Genomic DNA, 23,182 nt, shown 5'->3' with positions numbered 1-23,182 from the left:
CAAATACTACAAATTATTAAAAACTTCAGTGATAAAAATAGTATTTAGAACAAATTCATACTCAGTCATACTTGTGTATTTAACATATTTCAATACATATTAATCTGTACCTTTCATATATTTTAGTTAAAAAAAAAAAGTTGTGGATTTGGCCTGGGGTGCTAGCCTAAAGTTCTCACCTTGAATGCACTGGGATCCCATATGGGTTCCAGTTTGTATCCCAGCTGCTCCACTTCCCGTCCTGCGCCTTGGGGACTGCTCCTTGTCAAACTACATCAGTACTGGGGGATGGGGACCAGTCATTTGATGACCCCTTAGAGACCCTGATATGGGGAAAAATGTTCTGAAGGTGTTGAATGATTTTGATAGTTCTAAGATGTCAGCTTTGTGCACCAGGGTTGAGAATATCTTTCCATTGGTTGACCAAGTCCACTTTACTGCAGGCCTCAGAGCATGTTTCAAAGCTTGGCTAGGAAGAGTGGTGCACCCTTTATGCTTTCCATCCTGATGAGGCACCGGACATCCTCTGCTGGCCTAGATGAGCTGGCTGTCATATCCTCTGTGTGCATCTGGGTATGCCGTCCACTGAATAGGCATCGGCAACAGACTGAAGGGGTCCCAGTCCCGATACTTGCACTTCAAGGTCAGATCACATGCACTGTTATTTTCCCCGTGGCAGAGTTTGAGTTCAACCATCTAATTGGGGAGTTCCGCAAGAAACCTTACCTGGGGTGATCTCACACTTGACTCCTGTGTGCCTCAGCATGTGTAGGGTCAGGTCAATCTATTATCTGCAGCAACCAATGCACATACTGGTGGATGCAGCTGCCTAGTCAGTTCTGCTCCCGAACCTATGTTTTGCATGAACTAGTGGGTGCTGCAACTATTCCAGCTCAGTCCTCCACAGCCTGGTCTTCACACACATCAACAGGTGCAACCCCCGTGAACCTACACTAGGTCCACTCCAGCCCCAGTTTTTGTATGTAATAGCATGTGCTTCAGCCTAATCTGGTTCATTCTGCATCCCATCTGGCTCTTGTGCACACCCGTGGTGCTATAACATAGTTCAGCATAGTTTAACCCCACCCCCAGACCCAGACCACGCAAACCCTGGTGAGTGCTGCAGATTACCTGGCCTGGGCTGCCCATGCACTGGCTCTTGTGCTCCTCCCTGGGAGCTGCAGCCTAGCAGGGAACTTCCTAAATTCCCCTACCAGGCCTGCTCCCAGCCCTGATCTCTCACATGCCAGTGGGGGCAGCAGCCCTGCTTGGCATGGTCTGCCCTCGATCCTGGCTTTTGCTTGTGCTGGCCCAGCCTAGTCTCCTCTCTGCCCCAGCTCCCAGGAGAGTTGGTGAGTTCCATGGTCCAACCTGGCTCAGTCCATCCCTACCTCCTTACAAGTCCCCTGTGGAATCTACCCTCAGTTCTGATTCTGTCATGTTCTGGTGGATGCTATGGCCCATCTCTTGTCCCCACACTTGAGGAAAGGTACTGTGGCCTAGCCAGCCAGGGTTGCCCCCAGCCCCCAACCCCAGCCCTTGTGTATTCCAGTGGGTGGTAGGTGATGTTGTTTAGCCCAGGTCTCCCATATGGTTGGGTGCTTTGGACTGATCCAGACATGGCCGTGGTGGTTTGGCTGTTATGTCCCAACCTAGGGTTCACTGCCTTCCCGACTTACCTTTTAATTTTTCTTTAATATTTATTTATTTTTATTGGAAAGATTTACAGCGAGAAGGAGAGACAGAAAGATCTTCCATCTGCTGGTTTACTCCACAATGGCTGGAGCTGAGCCAGTCCAATCTTATCTGAAGCTAGGAGCCCAGAGCCTCTTCCAGGTCTCCCATGTGGGTGCAGGGTCCCAAGGCTTTGGGCTGTCCTTGGCTGCTTTCCCAGCAGTGAGCTGGAAGGGAAGTGGAGCAGCTGGGATAAAAACCGACACCCATACGGGATACCAGTGCTTGCAAGGAAAGGATTTAGCCACTAGGCTACTACGCCAGGCTGATTCCCCACTTATCAAGAATAACCAACTTGTTAGCATACTGGTACAGTTAACACAAAATAACATTAAGCAGGTCCCAAATTCCTGCCAGCTATTGGCTTTTCGGCTAGAAGTGTAACACTTGCCTAGGTGAAGGGCAACCCAGGCAGTTGCCTACAGCTGGCTCTCTTGTTTTAAAGTAAGCAGGAATAAATTACAGAAAGTCATGTGTGGTGCAGGGGTCAGTGGGGCCAACCAGTTAACTAAGTTATATCTAGTTTATAGGGAGGTGGTTACCATGAGGTAGATGGTAGAAGGCAGATAGGTGTATCAATCGCATTAAAGAACTGAAAGGAGGTCTCGACTTGGAAACCTTTGTCAAGGATTAATAAACCTTGCTTCTGCTGTGAGAAAGTTAGACTTACACTGAAAGTGAGGGCTGAAGCAATAGAAAATTACTAGAATTTGCCAAATGAGAGAAGCAAGATTTACTCCTCAGTAAATATAGACTTGAATACACAACTCCCGCTCCGAGATTTAACTGAAAGGTACAGTAACAGCAGGGGGCAAGAGAGAAAAAGAGAGATCTTTTTTCCCCTGGTTCACTTCTCAAATGGCTGTAATGTCAGAGTTGGGCCAAAACTGAAGCCAGGCAGCTTGAACTCCCATCTGGGTCACTGGGCCATCCTCTGTTGTCATCCCAGGTATCTTAGCAGGAACAGGATCTGAAGAGGAGCAGCCTGGAGCTGGCACTCCTGTCTGCCCTGGCTCCCGCAAGTGTTGGTGTATATAACATAGTTTTTCTTCTTGAAACTTATAGTTGGATATCGGTTGATTTTCAAGTATGGAATGAATCATGCATTCCCAGGAGGAATTCCACTTTGTCTTGTTCTTCACTTTCTATACTGTCAGATTTTGTCTTTATTTTTACTTAAAAATTAAAGTTTGTTAAAACAATTAGCATAAAATTTAACTCACCAATGAAAAAGAATACAGTTTGATGTTTTAGCATATTTAGAGTTACATAGCCATTACCATACTCAGTTTTAGAACATTTCCATAGTTTCCATACACTTTGAACGTGAAGTGCATGTGCTGTATTTGAAGATTAAGTTTATGCTGTATTTATACACCTTTTTTTGAGATTTATTTATTTGAAAGAAAGAAGAGAGTTGGAGGGTGGGGGAGAGAAAGAGAGAGATAATCTTCCATCCAGTAGTTCATGTCCCAGATGGGCCAGGCCAAGCGAGTGTCATTAGCATGGAGCTGGATCAAAAGTGGAACAGCGTGGACACGGAGCTCAGATGGAATTGCCGGCATTATAGGCTGCAACTTAATCTGTTCTATCTCAGCATGAGCCCCTTGTACACTGTCTTGTCTCCTGGTAACGGGCCATTTTTGCCTGTACTCTGCTGATCCATTCTTGTTTCTGCTTGTGTGGTTGTCCTAAATATTCTTTCATGCATCCTTTTTTTTTGTTTTTAGTGATTTCTAGCAAACCTTTGAATGCCTTGGTACTACAGCTGAACTTAAAACGATGCAGATTGTCTGCATGAGGCATTCCATACACGACATAATAAGTTTGCCAGATAAAAGCAACAGTATTTTTTACAATTTTTCTTTTAAAAAAGATTGCCATGAACAAAATTTGCTGACACGTGGACTTTATTGTGGAGAGGGAGGAAAAAAATTTGTATTTTTGAGCTACTTAACGAAAGCGTTTTTGGCAGTGTTGAGGAGGGGAGGAATTAGTGGTGTGAGGCTCTCACGTCTTGATGTCGTGCGGAGGGCGTGCGTCAGGTGAGTGTGTTGGGAAAAAGCGTCTGTGCAGGAGACCTGTGTGGGCTGACAGCGTGTGACGTGGACAAGCGACGTGAATGCTGGGGCAGTGCAGTGAATCCTACATAAATTTGATGAAAGCTGTAGGCAGAAATGCTTATCAGTAAGTTATTATTTTTGAGGGTATTTAAAAAAGTTGATGGAAGATATAATGAAAAGATAATTATGTCTGTGAGAAGATCATTGAAACTCATGCATGGTTTTGATTCATTTTCTGTGAACTTTGAAGACTTATTGGTCCTTGCATTTCAGGCTTTTGTTTGTTTTGCATCAAAATAAGCTTATCTTTTAATTCTATTTCCCATGGACTTTTTGAAGTTCCCTCCTGGTTCAGATCTTGTGTACTGTATAGTTTAAGAAGGCCTGAGGACCGCCTGTGGCACGTTCCTATAGATTTCTTTGACTCTTGATAAAGAACTTTTAACGGGGTACCTTTTAAATATCTCTAGCAACTCCAAAATACTATGTCCTTCACTTTTATCGATGTAACTCCTAGGCTTTTTTTTCTTTTTTCCTAAGTGAAGTTGAGACTCTTATTTTGGTAGATGTGAAAATATAAGCAGTGTTTAGTAAATAAAATTTTATATTTGTCTTTTAGGATTTATAGTAATGTCAAAGACAAGAACCAGAAACAGCCTGAAAAAGAAAATTCTTGTAATTTTTTTAAAAGCTTGAGTTATTTGACAAAATAAGTGCTTTTTTTTTTTTGTTAAGGTTTATTTGTTTTCATTGGAAAATCAGATATACCGAGAGGAAGAGAGACAAAGAGGAGCTTCTTCCAGGTCTCCCACATGGGTGCAGGATCCCAAGGCTCTGGGCCGTCCTCGACTGCTTTCCCAGGCCACAGGCAGGGAGCTGGGTGGGAAGTGGAGCAGCTGGGATAAAAACTGGTGCCCATATGAGATATTGTTGCATGTTAGGCAAGGGTTTAGCCATTAGGCTACCACACTGGGCCCAATAAGTACTTTTTCATGCTTACTCAGTAGAAAGTCTTTTCCAAATGACAAATGATTGAGGTTTGGAAAGAATGTAAGTAGTCTTCATGTCAGATATTAAATCCAAAGCACTCAAGGTTACCCAATATACTGGATTTTATAAAACCAGTACTTCTCTGAGTTAACTGTTGTAACTGTGGCGTTCCGTAACTAGATACTGCTGCTTTTTGACCTTTGATTCTTCCTCTCTGTCTCTTATTTTCTCTGTATATCTGACATTCCAATTAAAAGAAAAAATCTTTTAACAACGCATACACTACCATTGAGGTTTATCTGTTTTCATCTCAGTGTATGTTTGGATTGTGAGGTGTTTTGTCTTAGACAGTGGTGCCTCGAATGTTTTCGTTTGCACATGTCTGGGACTTTGTCTGTGATCTGGAAACATGTAATCGCATCAATGTGGAAACATGCAGCAGTGTTCCTGTGTAAATTTGCTGTTGTCAGATATCTTTGTTTTGGTAGTCCTAAGTATGTAAAATGTTATTTTGCGTTTAGTAGGTGATTTCCCTCATTACTGAGGGGTTTAATTATCTTTAAAATTTTTTGTTTTGTGTCTGGCATGGTAGCCTAGTGGCTAAAGTCCTCGCCCTTCTCGCACTGGGATCCCATATGGGCACTGGTTCTACTCCCAGCGGTCTTGCTTCCCATCCAGCTCCCTGCCTGTGGCCTGGGAGAGCTGAGGACGGGCCAAGGCCTTGGGACCCGCACCCGTGCGGGAGGCCTGGAGGAGGTCCGGCTCGTGGTTTCGGCTTGGCTCAGCTCTAGCTGTTGCGCTCACTTGGGGAGTGAATCAACAGACGGAAGATCTTCCTCTTTGTCTCTCCTCCTCTCTGTATATCTGGCTTTCCAATTTAAAAAAAAGCAACAGCAACCCTATCTTTAAAAGAAAATAAATCACTGTAGTGCCCTTTGAAGACATATTTATGTGATGGGGACTTGGGTTTGGTGTTTGACACTGTGCTGTGTCATGCAGAATCTTAATCTCTGTCTTTACTACCAGGCCAGACTTCTGCCCTCGATACTTACTTTGAATTTGATGCCTGGTTGTGTTTGCAAATAAGTACTTTAATTTCATTGGTTAAAACGTGGAGATAATTAATACATAAAAATTCTTCGTGTTTATGCTGTTTTTTTTATACAAAAATTACAGTGAGTTGCCTTATTCCTTGGTTATATATTTATTGTTTCCTTTTTAAAGACATTTGTATTGTTCTGAAAGCAGACTGGCAGAGGGAGAGACAGAAAGACATTTTCTGTCTTAGTTTCACTGCCCCATGTGGCTACAGTTACTGGAAGGGCTGGGACTGGACCAGGCTCAAACCAGCAGCCTGGAAGTGCGTGGCTCGGCCAGGCCCAAGTACTTGGCCCATGATCTGCTGCTTTCCCAGCACATCGGCAGGGAACTGGATTGAAAGCAGAATAATGGGGGGTTGAACTGGCACTCTGACACGCCACGCGGGTGTTGCAAGGCCCAGCTTAACCCACTCACCGCAGTGTCGGTCCTAGTACATTCACTTGATTGCAAATAATAAAACATTCAAGAAAATATCACCAAGTCCTTTTGCTATTTTATGTAGATTCTTTTAAACTAGATCTCAAGTTATTAGCTTTTTTTTTTTAAAGCTTATTATTTATTTTAATTTACTTGAAGGGCAGAGTGAGAGAAACAACGAGTTACCTCATCTGTTGGTTCATTTCATTCCCAAATGCCTACAAAAGCCATGTCTGGGCTGGACCACAATCTGGAGCCAGAAAATCTATCTGGGTCTTCCCTGCGACTGGCAGGGCCCACGTGCTGGGTGGGTCTGTCATCCACTGCCTTCCCAAGTCCATTACCAGGAGGCTTTATCAGAAACGCAGGAGCCGGACTCCAACTGGCGCTCTCATATGGGTTGTGGGCATCTCAAGCGGTAGTTTAACCTTGTGTGCTGCAACCTCACCCGATTCTCAGCTTTTATTGTCAAGGGGCTGGGAAGGAAACATTTGTATTTTACTTAGTTATGGCTGTCAATTTTTCCCAATTATTTCTGATAATAATTCTTCAAATACCAGATACTCTTGTGTCTTGTTAATAGGCATAGTAATAGCACTATAAGTAGAAATGTTATTTATAATTATTTAATAATTGCATTAAGAATAAAAAGGCTTTAACTAGTAATTACTAGTAAATAGTTCTCTGGTTACAATAAGTCTCAGTTCACATGAGGAGGCTGAAAGGGGAACTCCCTGCGCCTATGGAATTGTATCATGGGGAAAAAAAGCAAAAACCAAATTCATGTAACTTTCTTGTTTCAGAAACCTTTTTCCTAAAAGGACTAAGGAACTCAAGTCAGTTGTTCATAGTGCTCCTGGTTGGAAATTATTTGGTAAAGTCCCTCCCAGAGAGAATCTTCAGAAAACTTCCAAAATCATTCAGCAGGTAAGTACTGAAACGGCCGTGAGTTTGTACCGTCTCTCCATGCATTCTTTTCTTGATAGTTAGCCATACTCATTTACATTCCTGCTTTTTAGATAGAAACTTTTGGAATTATAAGTACTTATAGTAACCTTCTTAATTGTGTTGTAAACAGACCACAATGTTTTCAATTTTCCTTTAATACTTCTGAAAATCTTTTATGGTAATATAGCATTAATTTTGTTTTCTAGTTATCTTTTGTTTAGCTTAAAGAAAGTGCTCACCATATTTTTGACAACTAATCAAACTTGATAGCATGGCACAGATTTTATCAGTATTGGTAGCTGTGAATAGTGAAACAGTAAAAGGAACCCCCCCCCCAAAAAAAAGTGGGTTAAGGAGGCTGAATTTTTTTCTCTGTTGATTTTCTGGTGTCTTACCTAAACCAAGGATTTTGGAATTGAGAGTAGTTGACACAAAATGTTTCCAGTAACTTAGAAGCCTGTTGTTCTATTACCTTATTAAAAATCTGTATTTTTTACTTCTTAAGACTTTCAGATCTGATTTGACTTCTGAACTTGTGCTATTTAGTATTAAATTAGTGAGCATGGAAAGCAGTAATACCAACCAAGTGTTTTCACGTTTGAAGAAATTGTTGCTCAGAGGAGATACAATGAATTTTCCCCCCTTGCCAATTTAATTTAGGACATTTAACCCGTCATGCTTTAAAAAAGTATATTTAGGCAATAATTTTCATTCAAGTTGGAAAAAATATCTTTTCAGGATTTAATAATGTTTCTTTCATTGTTTGAAAGAAACACTGGTCTCCTACGTAATAAAGGAAACTGATTTTTAGATCTCTAAATCAATTGTTATCAATTTTACCTGTAAATAATTAAAATGATTTCTGTGGCTTCTAGAACTTAAAACTATAGTGTGGTGATTCCAAGATGATGTGTCCCTGTCTTCCGGGTGCTGTGGCTATCCGCAGGGAAGCAAGGGGTATTTACTATGTGTTTTTGAGGCAAATTCTGATGCTGTACTGTACATCTGCCAGAGTCAGTCCATACTGTTAATTTAAATGTAAGTACTACATAGTACAGCAGCACTGCGTCCTCTCGAAGTGTCATATCTTTGTGAATATGCTTTGTTCTAGTTGCGTTAAAATAAGATTCTGTATGAGAACTAAGGGTGGGAATAGAAATGAGAGTGATGCTATAGAATATTTCTACATTTAAGAAATTGCTCAGTATACAGAAGGCATACGTGCCTACTTAGTAGTTAATTGTGGTTATCTAAAAATGAGTGTTATTTTATAAATGGCTACTGTTAGGATATAAACCCTATTTAAATTGTTTGGACATAGCTACTTATTAAACAGAAACATTATTTCTTTTGGTTTAGGGTCACTGTGAAACAATGACTCAGACATTAAGCGCAACTGCCAATCAAAGAAGTTTGAGAACCTGTGCTGTTGTGACATCTTAAATTTTTCATAAAATCTGAAAGTAATGTTTCTTGTCTAGTTTTTCCAGAAGACCAAGTTCGCCCTCTAGAGGCAAAACAGTGGTCTTGCTATTGAAGGTTTGTACAGGTATTCTTAAACTTTATGGTAGTTTACCTTAAATATGCATGTGCATACCTTTTTAAATCTAGGTAAACTGACATTCTGTAATAATTTATCATCATGATTCTCTAAATGAATTTCTGGTTGTGTAGTTGTACTTGTTTGCCTTTAACAGTCTGTTATCATTTTGGAAAGCCAAGCTTGCATGTTTTCTTTTTTATATATGTTATATGAAAATTTGGTGAGCGGTCAGGAAGAGAACAGCTCCTGTGCATATAGGAGGAAGGAGTGGCGTTGAAATTCACCTTCTTCATTCTTCAAGGTCCCTTCTGGACCTTTGCATTTGATGGTTTTTCCCAGCCATATTGTGGGCATTCCGTTCGGGCGTTGGTACTAGTGCGTGTTTTGGTGCCTGCTTATGGGGCTGCGTGTTCCTGAGAGGTGTGGTAGGTAGTCACATCATTGTCCTGCCGATGCTCTGCCGACCTCTGCATATGTGTCATTTTCACCACACGAGGGAACATGGTTCTGCCCCTGTTTCTTTTACTTGCTGTACTTCTGTTGTGTCTTCTCCCTGCCCACTTCTGCTGTGTTCTTCCCTGTAATTGTCATTTTCAAATATCTTGATATAATGGGTAATTTATACATTTATGCTTCTATTCCAACTTGAGAACATTTTTTGTAGTTCAGTTTTATTTTAATTTTGTAAAGCATTATGAATGTGAAGTTGTATTTGAAACCTGCTGCCCTGTCCTCCTTTCCTATGAAATGCTGTGGTTAAAGCCGTGAAGAATGTTAAAGCAGATCTGTCCTGTCGTAGGATCTTAAGCTTATTAAGGCTGTAGAAAACATATGTTTATAATAATTCAAGTATACAACTGTCTGCAAAGATAAAAAAAATAGTGTTAAAATATTAATATCATCATAAATTCTTTGGAACTTTCCAAAGATCTTTCACTTTTTGAATGGGAAAACAGTTTGCTTCATTTAATAATGATTTTTAAAAAAAGATTTTATTAATTTGAAAGACAGGGTTACAGAGAGGGGGAAAGAAGTGGAGGGGGAAGGAGAGGAAGAGAAAGGTGGAGAGAGAGAGAGCGAGAGAGAGCGCGAGCGAGAGAGAGACAGACAGACAATAGCTTTCCTCTGTTGGTTCACTATTCAAATGACTGCAGTGGGCCAGCTGAACCCAGGAACCAGGAGATTTGTCCGAGTCTCCCACTGGCCTGAGTGCTTGGGCCATCCTCTGCTGTTCTTTGAGACGTACTGACAGGAAGTTGGATTGGAGATGGAGCAGCTGTGACTGAAAATGGAGCCCATTTGGGAAGCTGGTACTTTGAGTGGCAGCTTTATGCGCTATGCCACAGTGTTGGTTCTGGATAATGACTTTTTTTTTTAAAGATTTATTTTTATTATTATTATTTTTTTATTGGAAAGGCGGATATGCAGAGAGGAGAGACAGAGAGGAAGATCTTCCGTCCGATGATTCACTCCCCAAGTGGGCGCAATGGCTGATACTATGCCGGTCCGAAGCCAGGAGCCTCTTCCAGGTCTCCCACGCGGGTGCAGGTTCCCAAAGCTTTGGGCTGTCCTCGACTGCTTTCCCGGGTCACAGGCGGGGAGCTGGATGGGAAGCGGGGCTGCCAGGATAGAACCGGCGCCCATATGCGATCCCGGGCGTGCAAGGCGAGGACCTTAACTACTGCACCACCGCGCCGGGCCCTGGATAATGACTTTTTAAAAATAAACATTCAGAAAGGAATTGCCATATTGTCAACTATAAATATAGCTATGCTGTTGGGACAGAATTTTTAAAAAATATTTATTACTGGAAAATTAGATTTACAGAGAGGAGAGACAGAGAGAAAGATCTTCCATCTGCTGGTTCACTCAAGTGGCCAGAATGGCCGGAGCTGAGCTGATCTGAAGCCAGAAGTTTCTTCTGGGTTTCCCACATGGATGCAGGATCCCAAGACTTTAGGCCATCCTCTGTTGCCTTCCCAGGCCACAAGCAGGGAGCTGGAAGGGAAGTGGAGCAGCTGGTATACGAACCAATGACTATATGAGATCTTGATACATGCAAGGCAGAGTCTTTAGCCACTAGGCTACTGCACTGGACTCAGGGCAGAAATTCTTAAATGAAAATATATCTGTAAAAGTATACATTAAAGACCCCCCTGCCTGGAGACTTTTCTAACTGGCACAGGTATGCACAGCTGACTGGCTTTCTGGCGGGGTTGAGGTCGAGAGGTGGGAAGCTCAGCTAGCTTCTGGGACCACCCCACCCTGGAAGTTTTTTTGGTTTTATTTTTGACCAGAATGGCTGTCTGTAGCTATGCCACATGGCTTTCTTGTGAGGGGTGGCGCGCTCGTGGCAGGTCTTAAGGACCCTCTGCTTGGAGGCTTTTTAACTGGCCCAGGTACGACAACTGAGCACATTGGCTCCCTGAGAGGGGAGGGACGCTAAGCGGGCTTCCAGGACTGCCCCCTCCTGGAAGTTTTTTTTTTTTTTTGGACCCACAAGGGTACTTATAGTGGGGCCACGTGGCTTCCCTCAGAAGGGCCAGGTGCCAAAGGCACTGGGCAAAGCCCCTTGCACCACCAGGTGGTGCACCCTTCCAATTTGAAGGGACTTGATTTACAGGGGGAAGATGGGATCACACAGGTGGTAGTGAGAGATGACCTGTGGTTTTTATACAAGTCCATGGCATGTGTATGTATGTAGGGGACTGACAGCAAATTTGTGGAGGTGAAACAGAGTGAGAGTAGTGGGTCTGACAGTAGAATCTGGGGGAAATGTGGGCTTGCCCCTGTGGAACTGTGATCCCTGCTGACTTGCCCAAGAACTGCTGATGGGGTCAGACCTTGATGGGAAGCTAAGGGGCACCCCAGCTGGGTTGGAGTTCCCACTGGTGAGGACGAGGGTAGGATTGAGGGCATCAGGCTTGGCTGGACATGGCTACAGCCTGCACTGCCGCAGGTGTGCACTGGGACTGTGGAACGACAGATTGGGCTAGACTCTAGCCCCCACTGGTACTGATGAGGTTGGGTGTAGGCCAAACAAGGCTAGGCTAGGTCTTGACTCCCACTGAACCACGTGAAAGCTGTGTCTGGGCACGGACCAGGTAGCACTGCACTGCAACACCCAACAACAAGAACTAGAATGGGTGTAGCAGGCTGAGCAAGGCCACTGTTCTTGCCAGGGCAGGAGGTGGACAAAGTCAGCCTGGGCCAACGACCCACTGGTGTGAGTGAGAACTGCCACTGGGAGGAGACTCAACGGAGGAGTTTGGGAAACTCCTTCATTGGGACTCAGGCCCTGCAGGTGAGCGTAAAAAGGCAAGGAGTAGCCCAGACAACGCCAGGTTACTTACCTGCCCGCATACATGTAGGTCAGGTTTGGGGACAGACCAGTCTGGGCCAGCACATGACACCCACCGGCAGATCGGAGAACTAGGGCAGGGCAAGAGGAGTCAGATTGGGCCGCAAAACCAGCCAGTTCACATTAGGACATTAGGACTGGGACAGCAATCAGGCTGGGCTGGGATAAGCTAACCAGCTGAGATAGCACTTACCGGCAGGAGCTGGAACAGGGGGCAGACTAGACTAGGCCAGGCTGCGCAATAGGTTTGTGGATGCTTAGGTGAGGTGAGTCATGTCAGCCTGGACCCAGGTTGGGGGTCTGGTTTGTGAGTCCCAGGGGTGGGGTATGTGACAGGATTTGGATAGCTTGGCCTAGGGTCCTGGGGCCTACCTGTGTGGTGGGGGCCAGGTTCCTGAGCCTTGGGGACAGGGTAATTGGTGGGGCTTGGGTCATCTGTTTCGGGTCCTTGAGCCTGCTTGTGAGGTGCCAGCTCTATGAGTCTCGGGGTTGGAGATCTGGTGGGGATTGGGTCTCCTGGCCCAGGTCCTGATGCCCGCCTACTAAGTGGGTGTCTGGGTGTTTGTGAGCCTGGGTCCTGGGTGCCTGCTTTTGAGGTGGGTACTGGGTTCATGAGCCCCAGTGGCGGGGGATCTGGCAGGGCTTGGGTCACCTGGTCTGTACCCTTGGATTTGCCTACAAGAACATGTCCTACTTGATGAAAATGGCAAAGCAGAGGACACAGGCCCTATTATAAAAGGAGAATATGGCAGCTCTTTTGGTGCTATAGCAGGAGAACAGAACAAACTGGACAGGAACCCCAAACAAACGATGACAGTGAAAAATCTCAGTGAATGGAGCCAATGGACATTGGGAGGGTGACATCAGCCTCGGATCGGTGAAATTGACAGCATTTCAGAACTATTCCAACCACTTGGACAGAACCCTTGGAATATGTGCACACTGAGACTCTGGGTGGATATGAGGTGGCAGGTCCTCATCCCTGGGGACCTGGATGTGTGGAAAGTCATGAGTGGTTTTCCTCTTTGGGTCTCCCCTTCTCCCAGAAACAACAAGAAATAGCAGTGAGCTCACCCGATTTTCCCTAAACCTCGGCCCTTCCCACCCTGATCAACCATGTAATTATTATAAAAAATAAAATTAAAAAAAAAGAAAAACTAAAATCCATTATACATTAAGAAAATAGGAAAGTAAGGTTTTACTTACCATTTTCCCCTTGTTGTTTGTTTATTTTTATTATTACTTGTTTATTCAGAGCCTGGGAGAACAATCTACTTCGTGCTGATTCACCCCCTAAATGCCACAATGCCAGGCTAAGCCATGCCAAAGCTGAGAGCCAGAAACTTAAGCCATGTCTCTTATGTTGTGTCAGGAATCCGATGACTAAAGACATCGGTACTGCTTCCCAGGGTTGTCATTAGCAGAAACTGGGGCCAGGAGCTGGTATTAAACTCAGACACTCTGGTATGGAACCTGGACGTGCTAGCTAACTGGTGGTCTTAACTATTAGCTTCTCTCAGCTATTAATTATGCAACTGACATGTGACTATATTTTCTTACAGAATACAAAACATAATGGATGTCACTTTGTTTCCACATCACAGTTTTAGATCTTTCAAAATGCAGTTTTTATGTGGAAAACATTCATAGGTATTGTTACATGTATGTATTTTTACTTGTATGATGATATATATATTTTCTGCAAGTTTTAAGAACAAAATATTAACATATATTTAACTATATTTTAGTTATTTTGAGAAACGCCTAAGTAAAATATATCTGTAGTCTAAATATTTTCATATATTTTATTCCCACATTAAAACTGAAATGTCTGATCAACTTAACTGCTTTTTATGTTAATAATACATAAAAACAAAATAATACATAATAACATACATAATAATACATAAAAACATTCTAGCATAATAACATGATCAGGCTAAAGTTGGCATTTAATTTGATCAATTCCCAGATCACAGGAATATTCACAGTATTATTTTTTGAGGATTATCACATGTGTTCTCTTGCAGGTGTGAAATTCCTGCTTGTGACCTTTTGAACCCATTGGTGAGCCATATTAAAAATTGCATCTATTAATTTTAAATAATGCTTCAGTTTTATTATAGTTCAGTTGGCCAGGGCTTTTGTTGTTTTATAAATAGGTGAAGTGGAAATGTGGCTGAGTAGTTTGTCTTTCAAGCTGCCGGTGAGAATGATTTCACATGAGCAACAGACTGGATTGGCTATACTCTGTTTATGTAAAAATGACAGTCTGCACGTTATCTTAGGCAAAAGGCTAACTAGACAGTGCTCTTTAGCTAGGCACTGTTCCTATATTGATATCTATAATGTGAAAATTAGTTGTAGGACTCAGATAATAAAGTTTTTCATCAACACTCATGTCATTTTTTTGAGTGTTTTAGTTGAGAAATTAGATCAGTTGTTTTAAGATACTGATTTCTTTTTTGTTTTTTCAAAGATTTATTACTTGGAAGGCAGAGTTAGAATGAGAGAGACAGACAGGCAGACAGAAATCTTCATATGCTGATTCACTCTACGGATGGCCACAACAGCTGGTGCTGGGGCCTGTTGAAGCCAGGAGGCTCTTCTGGGTCTCCCACGGGGGGACAGGCCCAGCACTTGGGCATTCTTCCATTACTTTCCCAGTTGCGTTAGTAGGCAGTTGGATCTGAAGTAGAGCATCCAGGTCTTGAACTGGCATTAATAAGGGGTGGCAGTGTTGCAGGCTGTGGCTTTATGTGCTGTGCTACAACATTGGTCCCTAGTAATGGTTTAATTTGAGTATTTAAAGTTGTCTAAAAGTAGAATGGGTTACTTTCTTCAGTTATTCTTTTGTTTTTGAAACTTGCTACTAACGGACCAAAATCAAGGTAGAAAGGACTAACATATTTGCTTTGTGAGTAGCAGTCAATTATATAATTCTCTGAAAGAGTTAGAACTCAGTTTTCTTGTTAGTAATGTTGCTGATATGTATTCTATTAGAAAATGTGAAAATACACTAGTTGTGTTTTCCTTTTTAATGTAGTTTGTAACTTTTACTTTTTAAAGATTTATGTTACTTGTGATAGACAGTTATGGAGAGAAGGACAGGCAGAGAGAGGTCTTCCTTCAACTGGTTCACTCCCCAGATGGCCACAATGGCTGGAGCTGAGTCAGTCCGAAGCCAGGAATAGGAAGACAAAAACAGGAGCTTCTTCTTAGTCTCCCGTGTGGTACAAGGACTCAAGGATTGGAGCCATCCTCCACTGCTTTCCCAGGCATGTTAGCAGGGAGCTGGATTGTAAGTGGAGTAGGTGGGCTTGAACTGACACTCATAGGATGCCAACACCACAGGCAGAGGATTAGCCCATGGTGCCACAGCACCAGCTCCCTTGATTGGAATTATGTTGAATCCATATTAGATTTTGTTGAATTGATGTGTTGATAGCACCGAATTTTCTTGTGTATGAACATGAATTATTAATTGGTTTTAATCATGCTTAAATGTAGACAATGTTGGTAAGTTTGATTAAGCACTCCAGAAGTAAATTACTTCCTTCACTGTTGAGTTGTGTAGGGCCTGGACTATGGTCAGAGTTTGTTTTTGAAAGTTCTTTGAAATGTTACACCCCTGAATGTTTTGTTTTCACTTTTGCTTATTTTAATATGGTGTCACTATGAAGAGGTAGCATCTTTCCTGCTGCATGCATGTTCTTTAATTTTAGCTGGTAAATTATTAATTTTTTTTTGCGTGTGAGTAAGTGGCTTTCATGAAAAATTTTTTGGGTGGCCTGAAGATTTAGAGGAATTCCGTGACAGTTCTAGGCTGTGCTTCTGGGAAGAGGGAGAAATATGAGCCTCAAGAGAGACATTTAAATTAGTTAATGAAAGCATGTAGAATAAAAATAGTTAAGTCCTCAAACAGGCTAGAATTTTTGAGGGAAATATTTTTTTGTTGTCAAAACAAACTTGGAAAATGGTTAAGATTAAATTACAAGAATGTAGTTTGAGTTTGAAAATTACAATAGAAGTTTTATTCATTCTTCATGGCAGACATTTTATGTTATGTTGGCTTCAGATCACATTCAACAAATAAAAAGTAGTTTAGTAAGATACTCCTGTGCCCCAGTGAGTAATGAAAAACTTTACTCCATATTTAGCTTGAAATAGTGATGAGTTTTGTCTGTCCTACCTCCCAGATCCTGAGGGATCATAATCAGGTAGACTTCTCCACCTCAGAGGCGATCTCCTCACCCCGTGGCCCCGCGGCTCCAGCTGTGTAAGGAAAGCAGTCTTTTTATCTTGAGCGGTCCTGGGCTTGAGGCGCGGGAGCTATCAGCAGCAGGAATTTTGTTTCTGAAACACTGTTCAGGTTTTCTATGAGCTGATTGCAGCATAGAGCAATGGAAAGGTTATTAATGTGGTTAATGGTAACGCCTTTAAGAGGAATGTCTCCACTGTCTGCTACCTATAAAGTCAGTTCGTGGATGTGTCAAAGTTCATGGGGAAACAGAATTGGAAGAATGAATTTATTTTGGTCTAAAAACTTTTGGTGCAGTTTTTTTCATAAGACATGGAAAATGTGAATTATGAGAATAAACTATGCATAGATTTGAAAGTGGTATTTTTTTTCACCAAAATAAATGTGATTGTTGTAGTAATTGTGATTTTCTGGGAACTTGTTGAAGTGCCCTTGTGCCCGTCAGTCGGTTTTGCTTTTCCAGCTTGGAAGAGACCACCTGTTCTACTATCCTTTCTTTTTTCCAGTTCCTGAATTTTACTTCTTTTTTCTTTGTTTGTTTAAATATTTATTTATTTTTATTGAAAAGCCAGATATACAAAGAGGAGAGACAGAGAGAAAGCTCTCCTGTTCACTGGTTCACTCCCCAAGTGACCACAACGACCAGAGCTGAGCTGATTCAAAGCCAGGAGCCAGGAGCTTCTTCCAGGTCTCCCATACAGGTGCAGTGTCCCAAGGCCTTGGCTGTCTTCTATTGCTTTCCCAGGCTACAGACAGGGAGCTGGATGGGAAGTGGAGCAGGTGGGATACTAACTGGTGCCCATATGGGATCCTGGTGTGTTCAAGGTGAGGATTTTAGCTGCTAGGCTACTGTGCCGGGCCCTGAATTTTACTTCTTTCAGAAGCTGTTGAAAGACTCTTCCTATTCAAAACCTTGACCCAAACATTAAGATGCTGGTTAGTATGTTAGCATTCTACGTTGGGATGTACCTGGGCTGAGCTTCCAGTTCTCATTCTAGTTTCCCACTAATTTGGATGTTGGGCAGACAGTGGCGATGACTCCTGTGGTTGAGCTCCTGTCATCCACATGGGAGACCAGTATTGAGTTCCAGGCTCTTGACTTTGGTCTAAGCTAGTCCTGGTAGCACTTTTGAAGGGACAGTTCTTGAATTCATCTTAGATTTTTGTTTTAGCTTGTCCGGTTTTCATTTCAATTAATGTATAATCAAGAAATAGTGATTGTATATAATGCAGTAGACATGGATCAGGTTCTTGGTATATAACTACATGTAAGTCAGCATTTGAGTTATTCCATTATAGTAGAATGATAGGCGACAGGAGAGGAGAGCCTCATGTATGATATTGATGTTGTGTAATAAGTACTGTAATATGGTTGTGATCTAAAGATAAGAGTACAGTTAAAAGATAATTTATCCTCTTCAGAGATGGCACGTGAGTTATGTGGTGAAGTGTAGTGGTAGGAGCAGAAGAAGCAAAAAAATGAGGAAATCTGCTCTAAAGCAAGCTGAAATGAGGAAACTCTCTTTTGTATGTTGGCTAGAGTATTAAGGATATAGGGCAGAATTAGGTTTTATCCATGATACTTTTATTGTTACTATCATACATTAGAAGAAGAGTTCTGGAGGCATTATGAAAGTTGTATTAGCAGACAGTGTTTTGTAGACAAGGCTTGAGTTTTTGGTGCAGTGGTTAAGATGTTGCTTGGGACGCCTGCACCCTGTGTCATAGTGTCGGTCCTGAGTCCTAGCTTCTGTCTAAGCCCCTGCTAGTGTGCACTTGGTATGCACTTGGCAGGCAGCAAATGATGGCTCAAGTACTTGGGTCCCTGCGACCCACATGGGAGACCTAGGTTGCCTTTTGGGCTCTTGACTTTGACCTAGCCCTGGCTCTTGTGGACATTTAGAAGTGAACTAGCAGAAAGAAAATACTTTTGTGTCTGTCTTCTACATTTAAAATAAAATAAAAAGCAAATTAAAATTTTAAAAAATGGTTTGTTTTACTAATCCTTGATTCTGGTTCCCAAGATGAGCTGATTACTAGAATTCCTCTGTGCTGAGTTGTGAATATCAGTTTTGTGTTTTTTGATTATTATTTTTCTTTTTTATTTTGAGGATTTATTTATTTATTTTTATTGGAAAGTCAGGTAGGCAGAGAGGAGGAGAGACAGAGAGGAAGATCTTCTGTTCGCTGGTTCACTCCCCAAGTGGCCCCAGTGGCTGGAGCTGAGCCAATCCAAAGCCAGGGGCTTCTTCTGGGTCCCTCTTGGGTACAGGGTCCCAAGGCTTTGGTTTGTCCTTGACTGCTTTCCCAGGTCACAAGCAGGCAGGGAAGTGGATGGGAAATGGGGCTGCCGGGATTAGAACCGGTGCCCATATGGGATCCTAGCGTGTAAAAGGCAAGGGCTTTAGCCATTAGGTGACTGTTCCAGGCCCTAAAATTTCTAGTTTACCACTTCTTAAATATAAGGAATATAGTTTCATGTGTCTGGAAGTTTCAATGTCTCTTATAAATCTGCTTCTATTGAATATTATTTCTGCTGTTTTTTTTTTTTTTTTCTTACTAGTTTGTATCTTACCCTTTTTTGTGCTTGGCTGCCCTTACTTGGGTGTCAGGTATCATATTTAAAATTTTTATCTTCATTTATTTATTTGAAAAAATTATATATAGAGAGGGAGAGAGATACCTTGCATCTGATGGTCATTCCCAAATAGTTACAACTGCCAGGGCTTGGCCAGGGGGAGGCTAGGCGCCAGGGGCTTCTTCAGTTTCTCCTACGTGAGTGCCATGACCCAAGCACTTCGGACATCTTCTGCTTTTCCAGGCATATTAGCAGGGAATTGTACCAGAAGTACAGCAGCTGGGACTTGAACTGGTGCTCATATAGGATATTGTTGCTGCAAGATGGTGACTTAATTCTCCATACCACAGTACCAGCCCCTAGATACCATATCTGAGACATACACTTCTTGAGAAAAAGCATCATATATAGAAAATAGTTTGAAGGCTAAAATGATATGAACTGATGCTGATATGGGATGCCAAGTTGCAGGGGGTGGTTTTACTTACTATGCCTCAACAATGGTCCCCTGAGTTTTTCAAATTGTTAAATTGTGTAAGTTATCATCATGCTCAAGGCCATCTAGGTTTTCTCCTGTCTTGTCTCTAGGAGTTTCATAGTTTTGTATTTTTTATTTAGGTCTGTGGTCTGTTTTGTGTGTGTGTTTTTCTGATGAGTATAAGCATAATGTCCAGGTGTTCTAGCCCCATTTGTTAAAAAGTCTTTACTGTATTGGTTCTTTGCCTTTACTTCTTTGTCAAAGATTAGCTAATCATATTTATGTGGATTTATTTGTGTAATCTCTATTCAGTTTTACTGATTTGTTTCCCCTTTTTTTTTTTTTAAAAAAAAGATTACTTATTGCTTCTTGACTTTTGGCTAAGATCAAGTGAAAAAAAAAAGATTATTTATTTGAATTACTCAGAGTGAGGGAGAGACAGAGATCTTTCATCTGCTGGATTATTCTGGAAATGGATGCAATAGCTGAGGGTGGCCCAGGCGAAAGACAGGAGCCAGGAGTTTTTTCCTGTTCTTTCATGTAGGTGGCAGGGGCCCAAGTACTTGGGTCATCTTTGCTGCTTTTCCTACCCATCACCAGGGAGCTGAATTGAAAATGCAGCACTGAGGACATGGACCCATTGCCCAGATGGAATACTGGTGTTGCACATGTTGCCTTTACCCATTACGCTACAGTGCCAGCCCCTGGTTGCCTTTTCTTTCACCAGTACCATACAGTTTTTTTTTTTTTAAATTTTTTATTGGAAAGTCAGATATACAGAGAGGAGGAGAGACAGAGAGGAAGATCTTCTGTCCGATGATTTACTCCCCAAGTGAGCGCAATGGCCAATGCTATGCTGATCCAAAACCAGGATCCAGGAACTTCTTCCGGATATCCAAAATGGGTGCAGGGTCCCAAAGCTTTGGGCCTTCCTGGACTGCCTTCTCAGGCCACAAGCAGGGAGCTGGATGGGAAGTGGAGCTGCTGGGATTAGAACTGGCACCCATATGGATTCCAGGCATGCAAGGCAAGGACTTTAGTTGCTAGGCCACGCTGCCAGGCCCTACCATGCAGTCTTGACATGTAGCTTTATGGTGAGTTGTTTTTAGTGAGTGGCCTGACTTTTCTTTCAGGATTGAGTTGACTGTACAAGATCTTTTGACTTCTACCTACAATTTAGAATCATTTTGTCAGTATCAGAATAACTTACTGAGTAGGTTGATTGGTATTTTAAAAAAAGATTTATTTATTTATTTATTTTTATTTGAAAGGCATGTTCACAGAGAGAAGGAGAGACAGATCTTCCATTGCTGGTTTGTTTCTTTTTTTTTTTTTTAAAGATTTATTTTTATTATTTTTTATTGGAAAGGCGGATATACAGAGAGGAGATACAGAGAGGAAGATCTTCCGTCCGATGATTCACTCCCCAAGTGAGCGCAACGGGCCGATACTATGCCGATCCGAAGCCAGGAGCCTCTTCCGGGTCTCCCACGTGGGTGCAGGGTCCCAAAGCTTTGGGCCGTCCTCGACTGCTTTCCCGGGCCACAGGCAGGGAGCTGGAAGGGAAGCAGGGTTGCCGGGATTAGAACCGGTGCCCATATGGGATCCCGGGCGTGCAAGGTGAGGACTTAACCACTTGCGCCACCGCGCTGGGCCCCGCTGGTTCGTTTCTTAAATGGCTGTAATGCCCAGAGCTGGGCCGGTCTGAAGCCAGGAGACTGGAGCTATTTGAGGTTTCGCATGTGGGTTCAAGGGCCCAAGGACTCAGCCATCTTCTGCTGCTTTCCCAGGCATTGTTAGCAGAGAGCAGGATTAGAAGTGGAACAGCCAGAACTTGAACTGGTACCCATAGGAGCCGTTGGCAGTGCTGGTAGAGGCAGCAGTGTTCTGGTGCCAGCCCCCATGATTGATATTATGTTCAATCCATATATTAGATTTTATAGAATGTAATCTTGGTAACACGAATCTTCTTACATATGAACTTGAATTATCTCTCCATTATGTAGTTCTTTTTGCTATCTCTCTTTAGAGTTTTATAGTTTTCTTCACAGAGTTTTGTTACTTACAGCTGTTTTATTTTTTGATTCTCATGTAAATGATAAGTTTTTTTTAAAGATCTATTTATCTTCACTGGAAAGGTGGTTTTACAGAGAGGAAATACAGAGAGAAAGATCTGTCCACTGGTTTGTTCCCTAAGTGGCTGCAATGCTTGGAGCTGAGCTGATTCAAAGCCAGGAGCCAGGAGCTTTCTTCAGGTCTCCCACGTGGGTGCAATGCCTCAAGGCTTTGGGCCATCTTCTACTGCTTTCCGACGCCACAAGCAGGGAGCTGGAAGAGAAGTGGAGCAGCTGGGACACGAACCGGCACCCATATGGGTTCCTGCTCTCCCAAGCCACAAGCAGGAGCTGGATGGGAAGCGGGGTTGCTAGGATTAGAACTGATGCCCATATGGGATCCCGGTGTGAGCAAGGCGAGGACTTTAGCCAAGAGGCTACCACACTGGACCCCAATAAACTTTTTATAAATAAATTACAATAGATTTGAACTTAATGGACAAGAATCTTAACTGATAAAAAGAAGAAAATTAAACTTTATTTAGTATTCAACAATCTGTAATTCATAATATTTGATATTCAACAAGAGGCAGTTTGGGGTCCCTCTCAGATGACTCATGTATATTATGTAGTGATGACTTTTGGTCATAGTTTTGGTGTGAGTGTGAGGAGGTCAGCCCTGATGTGCTTATAGCTCCCCAGGAAGGATTCTTTCTTCAGAAGTTCATTGTAGTTACTTATGTTTTACATTTGCATAGTTTGGTTTTCAACAAAAGATTCAAGGACTGCTGTGTCAATTTCTGGAGTTTTTTTGTTTGTTTGTTTTGTTTTTGTTGTTTTAAAGGGAGAGTAACTGGGAGAGAGAAAGAACAGTATCTTTCATCTCTGGTTCACTCCTGAAGTAGCTGTAACTACTGTGTTGGACCATGTTAAAGTCAGGAACTGGGAGCTCCATCTGGTTCCCCAGTGTGGGTACAGGGGTCCGCAGCTCTTAGATCATCTTCCCCTGCTTTCCTAGAGTCATTAGCAGGGAGCTAGGTCGGAAAGGGAGCGGGTGGGATGCTGGAATCACAGTGTTGGCCCCCAAACACTTGGTTTTCTACTATTCTCTCCCTAATTTTAGCTGCCTCTTGGCTTTCCAAACTGTCAGCCGATCTTGCCTTGGGCTCCCCCATTCTGCATTAACCAGGCATGGTAGTGGTTTTTATCTGTGCCATCACCTTGTTTTTTGACCCTTTGTCAGTAATTACAGAGATTGTTTTCAGCCAGAAGGTTGGAGTGAGTTACCCAGTTCACCAAGCGGAAGACTACCCCATCACTCTGAAGAAATCTTATTTTGTTTATAACCTTTTGTGTGTGTGTATAACTTTTAGGAATGTAGATGAAAAATAAATAAAGAGCTATCTAAATTTCTAGTTACATACTAAAGTCATATGTTGGAGGGCAGAGCAATAGAGCTAGAGTCTGGTTGTTATGACCTCATTTTGTTCAAAACTGTGTCAAAGGTAGCTAGTTGTATGGAGTATTCAGTCCTCAGATCTGATAAATTTGCCTAAATGCATTTGAGTTTGGTTTTTTTGTTATGGATAGTCAAAAGCAACCTAGCTAATAAATAGGATATCACCTTATAATCACTTTTACTAGTACTGCTATT

The 23,182-nt window shown here is 42.3% G+C and overlaps 1 protein-coding gene across 4 annotated transcripts in view; it reads left to right on the top strand.

The window, feature by feature from the left end:
* Positions 1-23,182, top strand: part of TBC1D12 (TBC1 domain family member 12) — a 66,673-nt gene that overhangs the window by 16,795 nt on the left and 26,696 nt on the right. For all 4 annotated transcript variants that reach the window (XM_040992434.1, XM_040992433.1, XM_040992432.1 and 1 more), the window contains exon 2: positions 7,109-7,232. In XM_040992434.1, coding sequence (XP_040848368.1) covers positions 7,109-7,232 — 124 coding nt within the window. The remainder of the gene's footprint in view (positions 1-7,108; positions 7,233-23,182) is intronic.

The sequence above is a fragment of the Ochotona curzoniae genome, unplaced genomic scaffold (assembly GCF_017591425.1).
Source record: "Ochotona curzoniae isolate NIBS_2020 unplaced genomic scaffold, NIBS_Ocur_1.0 contig_66, whole genome shotgun sequence".
NCBI classification, from domain to species: Eukaryota; Metazoa; Chordata; class Mammalia; order Lagomorpha; family Ochotonidae; genus Ochotona; species Ochotona curzoniae.
Note: the sequence above shows the minus strand (reverse complement) of the source record. Positions and strands in the feature narration are given on the sequence as shown.